At 37.2% G+C, this 21,408-nt stretch overlaps 1 protein-coding gene across 16 annotated transcripts in view; it reads left to right on the top strand.

The window, feature by feature from the left end:
- Positions 1–21,408, top strand: part of BMPR1B (bone morphogenetic protein receptor type 1B) — a 377,755-nt gene that overhangs the window by 162,357 nt on the left and 193,990 nt on the right. For 13 of the 16 annotated variants that reach the window (XM_070614244.1, XM_070614259.1, XM_070614248.1 and 10 more), the window contains one exon: positions 943–1,044. In XM_070614244.1, the coding sequence (XP_070470345.1) occupies positions 1,014–1,044 (31 nt within the window). In that variant the 5' untranslated portion in view covers positions 943–1,013. Of the gene's footprint in view, positions 1–942; positions 1,045–5,795; positions 5,934–21,408 lie in introns of those variants that run through there. The other 3 variants (XM_070614254.1, XM_070614266.1, XM_070614257.1) reach the window with 3 other exon arrangements.

Genomic DNA, 21,408 nt, shown 5'->3' with positions numbered 1-21,408 from the left:
CTATGCTGTTCATGCTTCTTTCAGTAAGCAGATTAGTTTTATTTCCTCATATTTCTTTTCTCACTGTTTCTTCATTTTAGAGACAGTTAAATATACTTCAAAGGCAGTTAACATTTGACTGCCACTGAAGTCGTGGCTCTGGACAGAAGCTGAATCAAATAAATCTATTTGTATTAGCCTGTCAGTGTATGGGTTATGCATCTCTTTGGATCTTGTGAACTTACGGAGGTATCAAACTGTTTCCTGTTAGGATTTTATTTAGAATGGAGTTTTAATATTTTGGTAGTTTGTGGATTTGGAAGCATTTATTAGACCACCAAATGTCTCTTCAGCACATGGCAGGCACTCTTCTAGGCACTGCTGATGATGTGGTGAACCAGGCTGATGGTTTCCAGCTCTGCTGAGGCTTACGGTCCAGTATCGGAAGTCACACACAAAGTAAACCCAAGGAGTAGTGATATCACTCAAGACAAGGCTGCCTACTTAGGCACACAGTGAAACAGGGTGAAAGGAGAGAGTGACTGGAATGTGTGAGATGCTATGTTAGCCGAAGAATTTAGGGAATGGCTTTCAGGGAGGCAATATTAGGGCTGAGAACTAAACAGTGCGACAGTAGCCTTTGGGTAGATGCTGTTCTCATTCAGTTATTGGCAGTTACTTTACCTGAAAGGACATGCAAGATTTCATAGACTTCCCAGCATAGGCGTAATGCGTGGGTGGACGTGGTGGAGACTCAGAGGACCTTAGCAGGATGAACAAAACAAAGAGATAGTGGCATATGATTCACGGGGAAAACCCTTTACCTTTCTAATGTTCTGTTGCCTCTAGTAGTGGAGTGAAAGGTTTAGTTTTTTTGTGCCTTTTTTTGTTGTTGTTAAAATATAATGTGAGCCTCACCTTGAATTTTTTTTTCATGCAGTTATTTATTATTTTGTTTTATAGGTTTCAAAGTGGTCAAGAGAGTGAATGTATCTGAAGTGGATCTGTCTTGTATAAATCATCAGCAGCATTGTATGCAACAGATATCAGCAGCATATTTATCTGGTTGGTATTCTAAATCAAGTTTGCCATGATATACACCTCATAGAAATTAAGTTGGTGATATTAAGAGAAAAACTATAAAATGAGTTTGTGTGTCAAGTTATATTGCGGCAATTCACCATATGTCTAACCAGGTCACATAAAAGTTAGTTAAGGTGTGAAAGCAGTAATTTAAATTCCTCGGGGCGTGGAGGGAGGCACTAGTGAAGGCAAGAAGTCAAATGGCATAGAGGCCAAACAGAAAGAGTGACTGTAGACTTTATTTACTGCCTTCAAGTGAATTTCACTTGTACCCATTTTCAAAGGAAAGCCTGATGAACAGGTCTGTTTGTATCCCCTCAGTTTGACAGGTCGGGGTGGGCAGGTGAGATGGAATTCTGTTATCTCTGAACACTTAGTGTTTGAAAGACATTCCAAGATCAGTAGCTAGATAAACATGGTTTCCAGTTTAGGCTTTAAAATATTAATCTTGACCTGTTTCTTCTTGTTTTTACATTGAGAACTGCAGTTTTAAAGATAGAAAAAAGTATTTAATGTATTCCAGAACTAAGAATGGATTTGACTTTCAGTAAAGATCATGTTAAATGTTGATATTGCTCAGAGTCCTTTCCTTGGCTCTCCTCTCTTCTCCCTCAGTTTACTTGTTTTCATCCACACCTGGGCTTTCAATGGTCATGATTCCATTCCCTGCATCTCTTAGGTCAGATCCTCATAATTTCTCAGTTATACTCAAATAGCTTCCTAACATCTATCCCCTTTTCCTCCTTCCAAACTGTCTACCATTCCATCAGCTGAAGGGATATGTGATCCTACCACTCTCCCCTCCATGACCCCCAGCGCCTCCAGGATTATGCCCTGTGGCATATAGGGCCCTTCAACTTCATCAAATCCTTGCCAACGATTCTCCCCTTGTCACTTGTCACTACCCTTTCTGTACCTACACGTACAGCCTATGAATTTTCTGTAGTTCCTCAATTTATGTGCTGACTTGTTCATGCATGATTCTCTTCCTTTGTACTTGCTGTTCCCTCTTTCTTGAATGCCATTCCTCCCTTTTGTTTACTTGGCAGATTTTTATTTAGCCTTAATGATTTCATTTAAAGCAACTATTTCTTTCTCTGTCATACTTTCCCTAGCAGAGTTAGGTAGTTCCTTTCTGTCCTCTCATAATGCCTTGAATACATTTCTGATTTGATTCTCAATATCCACCTTAAAATGTTTTCATGTCTCTCTTAGTGTTCTGTAATTTCTTTATGGACAGAGCTTAAGTATTAGAGATTCAGTTGTCATGTGTTGAATGAACAAATTGATAACTGCTCTATGTTTAGTACTGTGCCATTTATAGTAGAAGAAAACTTAGAGGAATATGATTTCATTTCTATCCTCATAAGGTTGTGATTTTATTTGGTGGGCAAAGAACACGTGAAATAGGGAACACAACATAAAGCATAGTATGCAAATGAATTATTCATATTTTAAAAGTATGGTATATGTATGTGTACATACACACAGTGGGTGGGGGGACGGGCAAAGATCAAGTTTAAGTTATGAGACAGGCTTCATGGACTAGATAAGAGTTTAATGGGATAGGGAGGGAGCTGAGGTTGGAAACAGCACCATGGTCTGAGGTTGAGCAGAGTTGTAGCTATTGGATTGATGAGTGCTTTTCCTGTGCATGTTTTGCATAGCTTCTTTTTAGTACATTTTAGATAGTTTATATGGGTTTAGTAGAAAGGCAAATGGTGATCATTTTAATTTGTAAAGAGACAAAAATAAAATAGGGGAAATTAGAACAATGAATGAAAGTTGAAATGGATACTGGGTATGTATTGGAAAGAGATTAATCCATTTAAAGTGAAATCGGGAGTGAATAATTAAGTCCTAAATGCAGATGTCCCAGTAAGAAGTAGAATGATTGACAATAGAAGAATGTTACAGTGACAGTAAGGTAGGACCTCTCTTTGGCTGGCTTCTAAAGAACAGTTGTGAACAGTGTTTACTGTTGAGATCCAAAATGTTATGGCTAGAAAACTGTTCATCCTTGTTGGGAAAATGAAAAGAAAACCAGAGATAAAAACAAAAACAGACAAACAAGCCAGATTCATTAATTTTCAGGTGAACAGTGAGAAAGAGTTTAAATTGAGTGGGGCATGAGTGTTTGATGGAAGAGTAACTATTTTCCTGTGGAGTCAAAAAAGAGAAAACCAGTGAGAGTGTGCAGAAGGATCACAAACTGAACAAGTAATTAAGTTACAAAGGGTGAAATCTATAGCCACAATGCAACTATACATTTCTCACTTGCATGTTAGTTCCCCAAACACACTGAAGATAATGCTGACTCAGTCTAGGATGTATGAGGCAGAAAGAAACTTTAGGGATCTCATAGCTGTGTCGTTTCCCTCGGGTCCTGAGGTCCCTGGCTGGCCGTCACTTCTGCACTTTGCATAGTTTCTTATGAGTGTTTTGTATATGATGTCCAGATTTTTTAGCTGTACTAGCAGGAGAAATAGTAAGAAGTATAGTAACGATGCTCTGGTCAACAATGGACCACATGTACGATAGTGGTCTTGTAAGATTAATACCATATGTCCTAGGTGTGTAGTAGGCTTTACCAGCTAGGTTTCTGTGTTCACTCTCTGATATTCACACACAACGAAACCGCCTAATGACATATTTCTCAGAATATATTACCATCGTTAGTGACACTGGACTATACTTATATTCCATCTTGGTCCAGAATCACTTATATTTTTAAAAGTCCCTTTTTGGTCCTTGGAAGTTAGGATGGAAGCTTCTTGAATTGGTAGCTTTGCAAATGTAGGGGGATGCCAGCTTCAAGATTGCTATGGATTCTGAGGCACCATAGAAAATAACTGTAATAATAGTTACGTTTACTACATACCAGACCCTCCTTGAAAGCACGGTATAATTTCTTCTGTGCCCTATTTCTGTGAAAACCCTATGGGAAAGGGGAACTAGGGCAAAGAGATTTGCAAGCTTTGTTTAAACCCTCAGACAGTCTGATTCCAGAATCTGAACTTTTTAAGCGCTGTGTTCCCTCTACCATTTGACAAATAAAATTTTTTTTAGGGCTCTGACATCCTAAATTGGGAATCACCAGCAAGGGATTAAGAAAATTGATAATGGAACCACATGCTTAAAGTGATAGATTCTGAAGAGAATTCTGTATGTGAGCCAAAAGGAACTACAACTACAAATTTAAAATTTTCCCACATTTCTCCTTTGCTTTAGAATTAATTTTACAGCTTCTATAATTAAGGAGTAACCCAACACTGTGAGTTAAAATCAGAGTAATAACTAAACTCTTCAACATAAAATTAATAGTTCTTGACAATATAGTAGTCTGTGATGTTATTAGGTTGTCATGAAAACTTAAAAACTACAATTTGAAAGTGGGCTTGACTGCCCAATGTACTTGTGTATTTTCCTAGACTAATGCAGTATAAGATTGTGCTCGATTTTGTCAAGTTTGTAAAATTCGTAAACTTTCTTTAGAGTCAGGTCCAAAGCAAACTGATGACTAACATTTGCTACCTAGCCATAGCTTTCTTATTTTCTCTTAATTCCTTGATAGACACAATCACACAATCAGGTAAGGTGGCATATTACTAACAGGATTTGGTAATATGTAGCAAAAAATCTCATTTATCTTTTTTACAGTTTTTAGGGTTAGTGGTTTTATTTTCTGATTTTCATAGTTTGATGTAACTTTCCAGGAATTTCTTTGGAAAATGTACTGTTTTGGTTTGATGAGTTTTAAAGCCAAAGACGTTTTGGGATACCTTTGCCACAGCTGAAGGAAGCCAATACTCATGAAAGTACCTTGTGAATGTCAGCAGTATGCTAGTTGGTCAGTGTGGCCCGTGCTTCAACTGGAGTTGTTTGTTTTGAATCAGATACTATTACAAGTTAAAATAATACTACCCTGATCCTTTTTCTTTTTAGGAATGAGCCCAATAATAGTAATGCATTTGGGGGTCACTGTTATTATGCTGTAAAAATCAAACATTTATGAAATAACAAAATAAGAATTGTTCAACATACAATTAGACACTGGGTCTGGTTAATTTTTCCATCAAACTTCTTACAAACTCAGGCTTTTGCAGTATTGCTTATGAGCTTTTCAACGTTTCATAGTCACTAGGGATAAAAATCTCTGTAGTCTTGCCAGAGCTTTAAGTTCTTAAAGGTCTTTTTTGTCTTTATCAGAATCGTTGAACATGTGAACAAATGGTGTTTACTGAGTTGTACAGTACATACAGGCTGTCTTAAAATGAGGCTGCTGGGTGGCTAGTTAGCTCATGTCGCTCAGTTCAGCATTTTTTTTTTTAAAGATTGGCACCTGAGCTAACATTTGTTGCCAATCTTTTGGTTTTGTTCTTTGTTTTTTTTTTCTTCTTCTTCTCCCCAAAGTCCCCCAGTACATAGTTGTATATTCTAGTTGCAGGTTCTTCTAATTGTGTTATGTGGGACATCGCTTCAGCCATGGTCTCATGAGCAGTGCTAGATTCGCGCCCAGGATCCGAACCGGGGAAACCCTGGGCCACCAAAGCAGGGGGTGTGGACTTAACCACTCGGCCATGGGGCGGCCCCTCAGTTCAGTGTTTATCATATCATCAGCTGTGCACTCAGGCCGCTGTAACTGCACTGAATTTGTTCCTCTCCTATATGCTGAAATTGAACAAGTTACCAAACTCTGTTACTCGATTCTCTGTTGGTCTCCAGAATTTATCCCTCAAGTTCATTCCCACTTTCACAATCCTATTCAAGGCTTCATCCTTGCATGACTGGATTTTGGCACAGACTTTTAACTGATTTCTCTTCTTCTGGTTTTTCCAACCCTCTGCAGGAAAGGTGCTCTGAATTTTGAGGTACGTGGTAGTAGGTACATTATAAGGATGCAGTAAATGCTTATTGATGGGTTAGAAATGAGTTCTCAGAGGTGGCAAGTGAGGTGCTTCATTTGGATGTTGAGACTTCTAATGATGAAGCTGTATTTTATTTTTTCTGTTTGATGAAAAACCCTGTGAAATTCAACTAGGTTCTTTCTCCACGCACCTGCTACATTTTAGTCGTAAAACTTACACCCTGGCTCTGGCTCTCCTATAGGTGATAAAAGAAAAAACCCTGCTGCTTACTTACTTTGAGTGAATAAACATTTAGGAGTTCAAAATGGTAAAGTTAAAATTGTTTTCTTTGTGGAGATTTTCTATTTTTATTTGTAAAATATATTTAAACATTTAAAAAAATTATGAAAGTTAGCAGGTGGTGTGGGCAACATAAACAAAAGAAAGAAAAATTAGCATTTTTATAGGACTTTTTCACATATCTATGAGATTGTTGAGTTGATAGTTTATGTTTTGGGGCTTATTTTCAGTGAATTGCTCTCTGTTTTCAAGAAGAAAAATAAAATGCTAACCTAATTCTAGTTTGTTGCTTTATCATCACAGTCTTTCGTTAAACTTAAAATTGTTGATGCTGAAAAGTGTGCAGCCAAAGTTACGGGAACAGTCCCCAGCATCTATTGTTTTGTGTTTCAAACATCACTCATCCATTTCCAACAGGTGTTCTGCCAGCTGTACCCAAAACGTTTCAAATGATTTAGAATCTATTTCCACACTTACTTTGTTTTGTGGCTGTTTACTGTAAAAAGAGTTCTCTGATTACATAGTTCTTTGGCACAGCAAAAGACCAGAAGACAGAAAAGCAAGTCTAATTTGAGGTCTACCTGCATGTTGTTACTGTTTCGGAAGATGGAGAAAGTGAGAGGACTAGGATTGTTTTGTGGGTAACACTGGTGCTGATAAATGGATTTTTCTTTTAATATTGTATATTTTGGCATGTATATTTACGTTGTGGCAAGAAAGAATTTAAATGGGGTCAGAATAATTTTATTTTTACAGCTGCATGAAAGTACAATAAAAGAGTGAATTTTCAGAAATTTTAGAGCTATGAGGCCTATTAAAATGGAGGAAAAGATCTCTTGTATTTTGTTCTTTGATGAAGAAATAGAAAGTACATTAAGGTCTTTTCTGTCTGTAAACATATCTAGTTAGTGATCATAAATGACTGGGAACAATTTTATGTAGGAAATTTTATGAGTATATCACACTTTTGTCAAGGTATTAAGCTTTAAAGCTTCTGAATATTTAAATGATTTGTGCTACTGAGATTAAACTATTCTTTGTTTACTTCTTATTAATCAACCAAATAAACAGGTCTCAATAGGCAGGAAATGAAACAGAGCTATTTCCCATGCTGATAAGTAGAGTTTGCCTTCAGTTATAAATAATCATGGTTGAAACATCTCATTTTCAAACTGTGGTTATATGTAACAGATACCATGTTTAAATGTCATCTTATAGCTGATATCAAATTTAACTCTTGCTGTCACTTTATGGCATACCATTATTGGACTGAATTCTAGCCTCAGAGTACAGCTCCACATATAAGCAGGTGTTAAGAAATGTTGCCTTAGAGTTGTAGGCATAGGATGGAGTACATCCATGCACATAAAATGGTCTTATTTGTAACATTGAAAATGTGTTTGCATTTTGTGGGCAGAATAAAACTGATTGGGAGCTAGGGAAATACCTAATACTTCCTCTGCGTATGTACCATACTGTATTGTAGAAACTTGTGATCTAAGGCCCTGCAATATCCTCAATGAGCGGACCTTCCATTACTAAATTCTGACTTTTCCCTTTCACTAGAAAATTAAAACAACCAGCCCTCTCCATTCCAAAGAATATGCCAGCATATGTGCTCTTGTGTGGTAGTAAAAAGAGCTGGCCCTAGAGTCAGTCACCTGGATGTGAATTCTCGTTCTTCCCTTCACTACTTGTGTGAAGTTGAGTAAGCTGCTTAACTTGTCCATTCTTCCATATCTTCACCTCTGAATGAGGATGGTAAGAGTTCCTACTATATAGATTTGTTTGAAGTTAAATGAATTAATATGTATACAGTGCTTAGGACCATGCTCTGCACCAAGCAAGTATGGCTTAGCTGTTGTCATTCTGATGCTTGGTCCTCTTATACTTGATGACTATAGGTTGAGAAATAGTATTGTGAGAAAGTGGAACTTCATATATGGTTGTTTTTCATGGTCTTCATTTTAACATTAAGGAAACTGAAGTTGAATGCTATTAAATGACTTATTCAAGATTAAACAACTACATAATGGCAGATTTGGGACTAGAATTTAGGCCTTTTCAATGTCTCGCATCTATTCTGTTTTTATCTCAAGTGTGTTCAAATAATTTTAGTAGTTATAATTTACATATTTCGTGTTCAAAATTTCTCTTTTCTCTAATTTAGAATTTCACTAAAATGGTTAAAATGCTGCAAATGTATAGAGTGGAAACTATTTAATATTCATATATAGTCATGCATCCTTAACGACAGGGATACATTCTGAGAAATTCATCGTTACGCGATTTTGTCATTGTGCCAACATCACAGTGTATTCTTACACAAACCTAAGTGGTATAGCCTACTACACACCTAGCCTATATGGTACTAATCTTAGGAGACTACTGTTATGTATGCGATCTGTTGACTGAAACATGGTTATGTGGTGCATGACTGTATTTTAAAATCATATTAAAAATTCTCACTTGGAAAATGGTTTGTATATTTTTCTATAAAAAGGATACTAAAATAAGGAAACCAGTCTCCTCTTATACATCTGCCAGGGTCTGAAACTACTTAACATTCTGTGCCATAACAAGTGATAGCAGTTTTTTAATACATAGGTAAGCTCTTAAAATTAATAATGCAAAAGCAAAAATAAACAGGTGGGATTACATTAAACTAAAAAGCTTCTGCACAGCAAAGGAAACCATCAACAAAATAAAAAGGGATAGAAGCAAATAATTGCAAATCACATAACTGGTAAGAGGTTCATATCCAAAATATATAAAGAGCTCACACAACTCAATAGCAAAACACCAAATAATTTGATTAGAAAATGGACAGAAGATCTGAATAAATGTTTTTCCAAAGAAGACATACAGCTGGTCAACAGGTACCTGAAAAGAAGCTCAACATCATTAATCATCAGGGAAATGCAAATTAAAACCACAATGAAATATCACCTCATACCTGTTAGAATGACTATCATCAAAAAGACAAGAAATAACAGGTGTTGGTGAAAAGATGTGGAGAAAGGGGAACCTTTGTACACTGTTGATGGGAATGTAAATTGGTGAAACCACTATGGAAAGCAGTATGGAGGATCCTCAAAAAATTAAAAATAGAACTACCATATGATCCTGCAATTCCACTTCTGGGTATTTATCCAAAGAAAATGAAAACACTAATTCAGAAAGATATATGTACCACCATCTTCTTTGAAGCGTTATTTATAATAGACGGTATATAGAAACAACCTAAGTGTCCCTCAGTGGAGGAATGGATAAAGAAATTGTGGTGTATATATATACAATGGAATATTATTCAGTCATAAAAAAGAACGAAATCTTGCCATTTGTGACAACATGGATAAATCTTGAGGGCATTATGCTAAGAGAAATAAGTCAACCCAGGAAAGATAAATACTGTATGGTCTCTCTTACATGTGGAAACAACAACAACAAAAAGCCAAGCTCTTATTTACAAAGACTAGATTTGTGGTGGCAAGAGGCAGAGGGTGGGAGAAATTGGTGAATTTTCTTTTTTTTAGTTTAAGTAAATTGAATGATTAAAAAAATTAATAATGCATTGTTGCTTTGCATTTCTCTGGAGACCAGAATTGAATTCATCATGCTAGCAATATAGATATGTATAACTAAAGAGAAATTGTTTTATTTGTTTAGATGTCCTTGTATAGTTTCCTTCCAAGGTCTAATGATTTACATTGTAATATTTGCAAAGCTTTATGGTTCACAGTAGGGTGTAGGACAGTGACATGGTGATGTTTGTACTTTCTGGGTATTTTCAGTGGTAAGTGAGGCTTCCTGAAGTCAGACCTATAAAGAGGCCCTAATTACCTGCCCTCAGTGATTTTTTTTGTAGTGAACTTTTTGCCTTATTGTAGTGCTACCATAATGTTTGTGGTGCAACCTGTGTACCTGCATTGACTGGAGAGGTTGAATGGCTTGGCTGTCTGGGACGTGTAATAGATCCCAGCCTTTTTCCGTGACATCATTATTATAACAGGCTTCTTGGAGAGTATGAACAGCAGCTGCGCACTTTTGTGAGTTTTACATTATGAACCATAACAACGTTTTCAGCTCTCTACAAGTGATAGGGCAGCTTGATGCTTAACAAATGAGGCCAGACTCTGAGCTGTGAAACCGTTAACAGATCGAGTAATGACATGGGCCCTGTGTATGGAACATTTCATAACGCAACAGGAAAACTGGTGACTGTCATTTAGCACACGGGCTAAAAGGTTTTTCCTGACTTCTTGTTCAGTATAACTTTGCAGAATCAATATAGAATTGCAATTTGTGTCAATAGATGTTGCATATCTTCAGTTGAATTTTATTTTGAAACTTTAGCAGATTTTCCAGCATGTGAGTATTCCATTTTCCAGCCTTTAAATAGAAAACAAGAAATCTTGGTCCTTGAAGATCAAAATAAAAATGCTTATTCTTATCATAAAGGTTAAGAATCTAATATGATGGGGAAAAAAGTCTTGATTAAACATCTATGGATGGGGCCGGCCCGGTGGTGCAGCGGTTAAGTTCTCACATTCTGCTTCTTAGTGTCCCGGGCTTTGCCGGTTCGGAGCCTGGGTGCAGACATGGCATTGCTTGGCAAAAGCCATGTTGTAGTAGGCGTCCCACATATAAAGTAGAGGAAGGTGGGCACAGTGGGCCAGTCTTCCTCAGCAAAAAGAGGAGGATTGGCAGCAGTTAGCTCAGGGCTAATCTTCCTCTAAAGAAAAAAAAAAAATCTATGGCTTATTTATGTATAGGAAAATAGATATATCTACTTCTAATTTGTATAGTAGTTAAGCAAAAATAAATAATTTTAGCAGAGAAGTTGATTTAACTCTTATAGGCCTACCTGAAAAGTTATTTACAATACTGTGTTTATCAGACTATAATTATTTTTGAATAATAATTTATTACTGTGATTTGCAGTAACAAACTATATGCCTTCCTTGTGTCTGTTTTCTGTAGTAAAAAAAAAATAACTAATAACTGAGATAATGTCTTTTCCTGGGATATTTAAAATTCTGCAGAGTATCTTAACCAAGAGAGATCAAAATGCCTGAGTTGGGACAGTTTTTACAAGAATATCTTTTCTAATTCCCTATTTCATTATAAGTCTAGACTCTTAGAATATCAGTGATCTCACAAATATTCACGTGCGGTCTTTGCTAAGATTAGTGAGTACTGCCATGGAATATTAGTGAGTATATTTGAGTTATCTCTTAGAATCTTTCAGTAACAAACTCTGGCTTTTTCTGGTTTTTGTCATCACTGTTTTTGAATGTGGATTAGTTGCTTCTTGTTTAGCAACATAAGAATGTAAATTATTTTTTTTTTCTTTGTCAGATTCCTAGTAAAAATGAAAGGAAAATTGTTTGTGGCTTTTAGAAATATCAAATCTTGAATTTGTCAGAGAGTAGTAATTCTAAACATCTATCAGTTTCTCATTGTTTTCATCTCTCACTTCCTTTGAAGTAGGGATTTTGTGGGTGAGGCAGCTAACACGTAGAGGGTAGAGGGAAGAATGGCTCTGGGGGAAAACTTCTATAATATGGCTTTTTACAAAAGGCACTGGAGCAAATTTGAAATAAGCTACATATAATTGATTTTTCAGTGGCAAGAACTGAACCTTTGGTACATATTGTTAAGAATAGCCTAAAATAATGAATTTTGAATTTACAGTTTTTAGCTTCAAACACTTAAATTACTTTATCCAGTCAAGCAAAAAAGTCAACATTAATTAAATACGCTGTTTCCCTTTCAAATGCTATTATTTTGAGATTAGAACTCATAGTTTATGTCTTGATATTCAAAAAGGCAAATTCAGGGAAAGGACCTGACTTTAATAGAAAAGATGTCAGGTCATAATCTGTGTATTCTTATGATTAAATTTAGATTGATTACTATCACTCAAAGATCAGAGGTCTAGTGGTATGTATATTGAATAAATCTGGGAAGAAATTCTCAACACAGCCATTTTGTGAACTTCCTTAATGAGTGAAATTTTTTATTTAGGAAAATTCCAGCTATAACCACTAGATTGGCTTAACACTACTAACATGCTTATCTCGTAATAGAGATAACTTTAACAAACTTGAGGAAGTGAAAGATTTGCTGGTCCAAGATTGCTTAGGAATTTTATTGCTTAGGTATGGGATAAGCGCATCCTAAAATACAGGCACAGTTCTTCCCAGATGCTTCCTTCTTTGAGCTAATTAGTGACTGTCGTTCATGTGTATTGATCTTTTTAAAATTAGATTGTAAGGTCCTTGAGGGCTGGAGCATTTCTTTACTTGTATCCCCCTGTGATTTGGGGCAGAGTAGGTGTTCAGTGTCAATAATGAAGTAATGTACTTGCTAGCCAACCAGGATTTTGGAGCCTGGTCACATGCTTTTGTGTGATGGGACCAGCCAGACTAATACCCAAGGATGGTGTAGTAAGATTTAATCTTCTGGCCTGTCTTGGCTCCTTTAGCACTGTTCTTCTTGCAGTTTCATTCTAGTCCTGGAAAAGAGACAGGCTCCAACCTGCACCTCTCTGGTCTTCGTGGCCTTAGTCCTGAACCACATTTGCCCTAACAGGCTTAATTTTCCTCTTCCAGTACTCACACATTCAGATCATACTCCTGAGACTAGTACTGCTACTTACTACTACTGCTAGCTACAATTTATTGACTGCCATTAGGTGTTAAGGCCTTTACGTATGCAAATTCATTTAATTCTCACAGTCCTGTGAGATGGGCATTTTACATGTGGGAACAACCAACGTGTCCAGTGACACACACCAGACTTGGTAGAGACAAGATGTTCACCCAGGATTTTCTGGTTCCAGGCCTCTGCCTTTAGCCTCTCCCTGGTCAGAACGTGTTTCCGCATCAAACCAGGCACTTGCCCTTCTCTAATGTAGTTGGGTGCTTACAGTGCAAACCCCTCCAGAGTGCCTTAGTCCATACCAGGTGGTAATTTCCCCAGCAATACCGCCAGGGTCACTCAGAAAGGTCCTAGAAGAGCAGAGAAGCATGAAGGAGACCTGAAATGAGGAATACAGAAGAAAGGCCAGAAGATGCTAGAGAGAGAGAGAACGTTCAAATTCCCTCACTCTCTGACCAGAAGCTCTTACGTTTCCAAATCAAATACTGTATTCAAGCATAAAACTAGTATTTCTGTTTAGAAGTAAATGAGTTAAGGAGGGCTTTTGAGGTATCTAATCTCTCTCATTTAGATGGAAACTAAGAACAAAGAAAAAAGGAAAAGACACCAGGAGCATAAAGAAGAGATGGGCTTTGTACTTCTTATCCTTTAAGAGTTCAGAGGCCCATACAACCTGAGGTCCTTCTTAGCCTCTTGACCTTGGGCAGCTTCTCTAACTCTCGAGCTTAAATTTTATCACTTGTAAATTGGAGATTATAATGCCAGGATCCAGGCTGCCCAACGGAATCTCCTGGTTTTTTGTGTGTCCCCCCCCCACCCCATTTTTCTTTCTTCTTTTTTTAAACTACAGATGTCTAGGTTTCAGCCTAGATTTTCTAAATCACAGTCTCTGCCTGGGCTTGTGTCTCAGTGGGCAATGAGACAGGGGGCGGGGAGGGAGGGAGTCGGGAGGCTTGCCTTGCTGAGGATCCTGGGCGTTGTCTTCTGGCGGGTAGGGAGGCAGTGAGAGTTTTTAAGCAGTTTATTAGTGTTCTCTGACAACAGTGAATGAAGATAGGCAAAAGATATGCTATCAAACAGGTGATTAGTCATCTTTATTTTCTGAAATGTATGACTTAGATTAAATTATCAATAAATTGTATTCTGAAAAGAATGAAAGGTGAAGTCTGTTAAGACACTAGACTTTTCAAGTTTGGAGTTATATTTCTCATTTGTCTACAAATGAAAATTCATTCATTCTTTTCATTTATTCAGGAATATTGTGTGCCAGGCACAAATTATGTTACTTCCTCAGAGAAAATAACTCCTACTAAGTTGTTACCTACATGTGGAATAATTGAAATAGGTGATTTTGAATCAGGTGAAGAAAGATAGCTACCTTAGGATCTTTTGATTGATAGGAAAGACAGACCTCTCATTTATACATTCCTCTTACATATTCACATTTAAAGACAGCTGTGGTCTTAAAAATTATTATATTTTATATTATATATAAAATTTAATTATATATTAAATTTAATATCCTTTATTATATATAAAAATTATATCACAATTATATTAATTTTTTAATTTTATTTATTTGTTTATTTTTTAATTGCAGTATCATTGGATTATAACATTATATAGCTTTTGGATGTGCATCATAATGTATTTCGAATTCTGTGTAGATTGCATCGTGTTCACCACCCAAAAACTAATTATAGTCCATCCCCTCACATGTGAGCCTAATCACCCCTTTTGCCCTCCCCTCTTCCCCCTTCCCCTACGGTAACCACCAATCCAATCTCTGTTGCTATATGTTTGTTGGTCATTGTTTTTATCTTCTACTTATGAGTGAGATCATGTGGTATTTGACTTTCTCCCTCTGACTAATTTCACTCAACATAATACCATCAAGGACCATCCATGTTGTCACAAATGGCCAGATATTAATTTTTTAAAAGAAAAACATTTGGTTTCCTGATCAAGTACAGAAGAGTGTGCCGTGCATTGCTTACTATCACTTTGGCAGTTTTTTGTCCAATCTCCAATTCCTGCTGGGTGTGATTATGTGGAACAGGTTATGTTTCTTTTCCAGAAATCATATTATGGGGAACAAACAAGTCTCATTTAGACTTTGGTTTTAGTACTTGCCATTGCATTCCTTTCCTCATGGCTATTAAAATATTCATTGGGATTCCCTTTGTGGAACATATTTTTCAGTAAGGTAGAGGCATCTGAAGCTGGTTCAGCTTTACCAGCAGGCGATAGGAGACAAGAGTGCCTGCCGTAGGCTCTCAGTCACTTTCCTTTTGTGAGAGCCAGAGATTGCAAGAGTAAACCTACTCGCTCAGATTTATGAAATTTTCACTGAATTAATTGACACTTAAAGGATTGAGACAGGATGGTTTAGCGGAAAGAAAAGCAGTTTTGGATTTGTAATCATGTCTTCAAAAGGCTACGGATTGGAACTGGCCTGGTGGTGTAGTGGTTAATTTTGTGTGCTCCACTTTGAGGGCCTGGGGTTTGGTGATTCGGATCCCAGGTGCAGACCTGTGCACTGCTTATCAAGCCATGCTGTGGTGGGCATCCCACATATAAAGTAGAGGAAGATGGTCACGGATGTTAGCTCAGGGCCAGTCTTCTTCAGCAAAAAGAGGAGGATTGGTGGCGGATGTTAGCTTAGGGCTAATCTTCGTCAAAAAAAAAAAAAAAGGCCTACGGATTCCCACACCTTCCTAAGTTCCTTAAGTAAGTTTCTTAACCAAGTATCAATTTTCTCATCTACAAAACGGATGGATTAATTCCTGTCTGATGGAGCTACTGAGGATAAAATGACTGCTAAAAATAAGTGTCAGACTTAATATTGAGTCTTAATGTTATTTTCCTCAAAGAAAGGTTTTCAATCTCTAGATATGGGATCGTGAATGGGCACATCACATGTGTGTATCATACAGCCAAGAAGTTCTTGTATGTTTTATTTATTTTTATTGACTTCAGTATTTAAGAGCATTTTTAGGTTCACGGCAAAATTAAGGGGAAAGTACAGAGACTTCCCACATACTCCTTGCCCACACACATACCTAGGCTCCCCCATTATCAGCATCTCCCACCAGAGTGGTACATTTGTTACAACTGATGAACCTACACAGACACTTCGTAATGATCGAAGTCGTTGGTTTACATTACAGTTCGCTCTTGGTGTTGTACATTCTATGGGTAATGACATGTGTCCATCATTCCGATATTATAACAGAGTATTTTCACTGCTCTAAGAATCCCCTGTGCTCGGCCTCTTCATCCCTTCCCTTCTCCCCTCATTGCCCTAATGCATGGAATCCACTGATCTTTTTGCTGTTCCCAAAGTTTTGCTTTTTCCAGGGTATTATATACTTGGAACCATATAGTATGTAACCTTTTCGAATTGGCTCCTTTCACTTAGTAATATGCATTTAAGTTTCCTCCATGTCTTTTTGTGTTGAGAGCTCATTTCTTTTTAGTGCTCAATAATATGCCATTGTCTGGATGTACCTCAATTTATTTATCCACTCGCCTACTGAAGGACATGTTGATTGCTTGTATAATGTTTATATTCTTTGATTCTTTTTTCTCTACTCATTTGAGAAAGATTTAAGTTGTAGAAATATAAATGTAATAAATACAGTCAATTATACTTTACTCTGTAATTCATTGTTATTACATTTTTCTGAATATTAGTCAGGGAATTTGTAATATTGCAAATGCAAAATGCAAATAGAAAAATGAAACCATGTTGTGTAAAATAGACTCCAAGTGATCTGGAAAAATATACTGCGTTCTCATCTGACCCTTTATTCAATATTCCTTGCTCCATCGTTCTTATAGGTTGTAACATTTTGTTTTTGTAAGAGATTTTCTATTTCTAGTCCACTTTTACATCCATTAATGAAGTCCATCCTCTGCCAACTCTGTTTAAGCGCTTCTGTGTATGGCTTAGACCCCTCCATTCCCGGCACCTCTCTGATGTTGAACCTTCAGTTGTTCTTCTCTTTGTTGTTTGTTTAATTTTTCTTCCTTCGAAAAGAGGGAAGCTCTTCTCCTTAAAATTCATCCTTGTAATAGACTATTGGTAGGTTCAGCTCTTTGAAACAGTGTTTTTATACTGTACTTTTCAGGAACATCCAATGGCTTTTTCTCACACCCAGAACCTGGAGATCAGATGGGAGATGAACTAAGATGAACTAAATGCCTTCATCCTTTCTCTTTATTTTTTCTCCCATCAAACCAAACGGATTTACTCCTTGTATCCCAGAACAAACCTTGCTAATTACCATGTCTTGGCTTTGTTCATTCCATATATAAGTGAAAAGAGTGAGACTGACTGTATTTCAGATCGTGACTATAGGAACTGTGCAGCTTTGGCTAAATTATTGAACTTTGTACCTATACAATGCACATCATTATGGCTGCTCAGACTGTGCACTGCACAACTTCAGGGACTCTATTCATGTAGATTACAATAAGTAGAATGTCCGACCTCCTTTGCAAGATTCTTATGAGAATTACATGAGCTCATAAAGAATAGTTTAATATAATGTAAAGAGTATGGACTTAAGAGCCCAAGTTCCTGGGATTATAACTCAGTCTTTCCACTTATTGGCTATATGATCTTGGACAAATCATTTAATCTTTACTGTACCTCACTTATCTTTAAAATGGAAAGAATAGTGCCTCCCTTTTAGGAATATTTTGCAAATCAAATGTGTTAAAATTTATAAAGCACTTAGAAAAGTTCCCAGCATGTATTAAACACCCAATATATGTTGCTATTTTTCTTATTGTATGAAAATTATTTACTGTGGTGTGGAAGCTCCTTGACCAGGAGTTGTTGTTCTTATTGTTATGTAAGACTTACTCTTCACATTCATGATCCTTCTCCACTAGGTCTTTCTTAACCCCCTTATACTTCAGTTATCTTTCCTTCTTCAGAATTCCTTACAGCAGAAATTATAATAGGTAGGTGATTTAGCTTGGAACTTATGATACTTTATAGTAGGCATACTTACTCTCTTGACTTAAAGTGGAAGACACCTGAGGCCAGGCCCCTGCTCTGTACTTTTATGGTGTGTTCAGCTTTTAGCACCTTCTGCCTTGCATGTGACTGCTGTTAGCTGAGGATGAGCCGTGTCTGCCCTCTGCTCTGAAGGGAGTTTCTCTTCTCAGAGCTGGAGGCTAGGGAACCAGCAAAGACAGTACAAACTATGTCATCATAGTTTTTTCTTTTAAGTATTTTATAATGCATTTGATTATATAAGATTAACATAAACAACAGTGAACGATTGAAAATGTAATGAAACTGTAGGATATATGATTGGACTAACAGAAAGCAGTAGGAGTTTAGAAGAGAGCCATGTGTGTAAGAGCTGAGTTAGTGAGAAGAGGCTTCCTGTGGGGGGCAACTTACATGGAGCTGTGTGTGAACAGATAAAGCTGGACTGGGCCTTCAGAATGCTGATAACGTTAACGCTTATGTTAATACTAATATTAACCCTAAGAGCAAACACTAAGCATGCTATGCTAGGCATTGTTCTTAGTGCTTTACGTGTATTAACATATTTAATTCTTACAGTAAATCTCGGAGGCAGGAGGAACTCCTAGTATCCTTCTGTTAAAAATGAGGAATTGGATGTTTCCAATAGATTTTGTTTAGTTGTGATCATGATTACAAGTTTTATTTCATTTCACAAGTTCACAATGAAATGAAAGCCTTCACGATTCCTTGAGATCCAACATTTTGAAATTTTATTCCATCTTATTTTCTTTAATCATGCCTTGTAATCTTTCTTTTTAAATAAAAGTTCTTTTTATGATAGCTGCTTTCCCATAAAGACATAATGTAATTACCGACAGCAGTGCAGAAAGATAAAAGGCTTTCATGTTTCGGAATGTGGGGTAGCTTATTTTATAACTTCTTTTATAATTTAGGTCAGCACATCAGATTTTAATGGTTTCTTATTTGTCTGATTAAAAACAACTGGTAAAGCTCATCTCCAGTCAGAAAAAGAACAGAGTATTGAGCTTGCAAAATATTTACGGTGGTAGATTTCTGGATTTAATGTCTAGCTACTTGGGTTCCAGTAAGAGAGTAAAACTTGCTTTTTAACAGCTTTGATAGACTTGGTGTGCTCTTGTCAAACTTGGTAACATAAATCGTGGATCATTGGCAAATCCCATCATTTTTTTTTTGACAGACCTTTGGGGGAAATAGAGTTTGATTTTTATTGTGTTGTTTAAAGGAAAATATAATTGAAATTAATCTACCACTTTTTTCACTCATCAAAGAGATGGTCTCAGTTTCCATTTGATTTGTTTGTTACTACATCTTTCTCTAATGAGATGTAGGCTGTATTCGTTGTGACATCAAAGAAAATTGTTTAGTTTCTAATGGAAATAGAAATTGTTTAAGAGATAGCTAAAGATGAACAGACTTGATTGTGATAAAGAGTCTTTTAAATTGTGGATTACTGTGTTGATACACACAGCATTTAGTGATTGTTACTGGTTTATTCGTTTGCCAAAATAATGGGTAAACAATTGATGGGCAAGTATTGTTGAGTCCTCTAATTGGGGCCGTTTTCCGTGTGGGTGTCTGCCTCTCTTTCTTTCTTCTCATTTGCAGATCTTGTGGATTAGTGTTAACAGTCCTGGGAGCAGGGCTGTGAAACTCGATGCCTCACCTGGGAGGCCTGCCCTCCATGGCGGTTTGTGAGGTGTGATTGTAAAGTGTGAGACTGGTTTCCACTTTATGGACACACTGTGCACATGGAGTTGGCCCTCTTTTGGGTGGTTTTTTCTTTTTGCAGTATGTGTGAGATTGTGTGTAGGAATTCTTTGTGGCTCTTCCTTTTTGTCTTTTTGTCCTAACAAGACTGCAGGATGAATGAAATGCGCTCTAGCACTTGCCCTTCTGAGTTTGCTGTTTCATTTGCTGTTTCATTTCTCCGTTCTGTAATTTTTCCCATTGTCTGCCCTATAACTTCAGATGAGGAACGTTTTGCTTTGGACTGCCTTTCCTGTGTTCCTTTAGCTCATCACAAGGATGCTTCAGAGATGATTGTGTGATCATTCACTTTTTACTCAAGTCTGGAGGTAACATATAACTTCAATTAGTGAATTAAAGTGTTTGATCAACTGTTATAAGACAGTGTTCCAATTTCAGAGAGATAACAGTGTGAAACCATGCTTATGGTGATGGTAATATGTTACTGATGTAAGATGTATCTTTTTCAAGGATGTTAAAATGTAAAAAAAAAACCAAATGCATGTTTTTGCATCAGTGAAATATGGTAACTTCTATTAGGTCCTGGCTACTGTGGGTTGTCACTAACATTTGATAGGAAGTAAGAAGCATAATATGGATAGAATCAAGATAAACAAATGTATGCCAAATTCCATTCTTTGAGCATTTCTGAAAACAACTCTTTTCAATAGGCTGTTATTAATTATGGAACCTGACTACTACATTTGTTCTTAAAATATCCATAAATGAAAAGGAAAAAGAAAAAAAAGTGAAGCTTTTTACTTCTTAATCCATCAATTCATCATCCATCAGCATTCTACTAAAAAAGCAGTACTAGCAGTAATAATGTTATCTTTGGATCATTCACATACGGTCAGTAAAACATGGTGTTTAATATCACGAGCTTTAGAGGAAAGTCGACATAGGCTCTACTTTATACTAGGGTCTACTTTGAGACTTTGAGCAAACTACTTCATTTCTTTCAGTTTTCTCAGATAATAGCCACACTTTCCATGTAGAGCTGTCTTGGGGAAATTGTTAGGATGAGGAAGACACCTTACACTTGTCTGGGCATATGAGATGTGTGTTAGTCTGCTAGGGCTACCATAGCAGTATCCCACAGACGTGGTGGATTAACAACAAAAATTGATTGTCTCACGGTTCTGGAGCCTGAAAGTCCAAGATCAAGGTGCTGGCGGGGTTGGGTTTTAGATAGAAACCAGCCTTAATGAGATAGGGCCATCTGCCAGGCCCCTGGACCAAGAAGATAAGGCCCCTAACCAATCTGCAAGCTAGGAGAATCAGAGGCCAACACGATCCACATTCCACAACCTCTGGACCTTCCTGGGCTCATGCATGTGCCGTAGCACCCAGGAGTCCACTGAAGGTGACCCTGGCTCCATTAGCATAGTAAAAATCACACCCAGGGCTGGAGAGCTAGCATGCTAATGATACATGCAACGCATGAGGTGGCATGTCAAAGAACAGCTCAGGCACAAGGAAAACCCTGCCTCTACATGCCGTGACAAGGCACTCCTGCCCAGCCTTCGCCTAATAAAAGCCCCACAATCCTGTTCCCTTATGAGCCAGTCACCTACCCCTTTCCTTTCTGCACTGGCTGCCTTGTACCTCTCCTGTGCACAAGCCAATAAACTTTTACTTTTCTACTCCCGTGTGTTGTCTCTCATGATTTCTATCCTGGGGGACGATAAGAACCCAATTTTCCAGTAACAGGTTCATCTGAGGGCTCTTTCTTGGGCTTGCAGATGGCAGCCC

This window comes from Equus przewalskii, chromosome 3 (genome assembly GCF_037783145.1).
Source record: "Equus przewalskii isolate Varuska chromosome 3, EquPr2, whole genome shotgun sequence".
NCBI classification, from domain to species: Eukaryota; Metazoa; Chordata; class Mammalia; order Perissodactyla; family Equidae; genus Equus; species Equus przewalskii.
The sequence above is the reverse complement of the archived record's forward strand: the minus strand, read 5'-3'. Positions and strand labels throughout refer to the sequence as shown.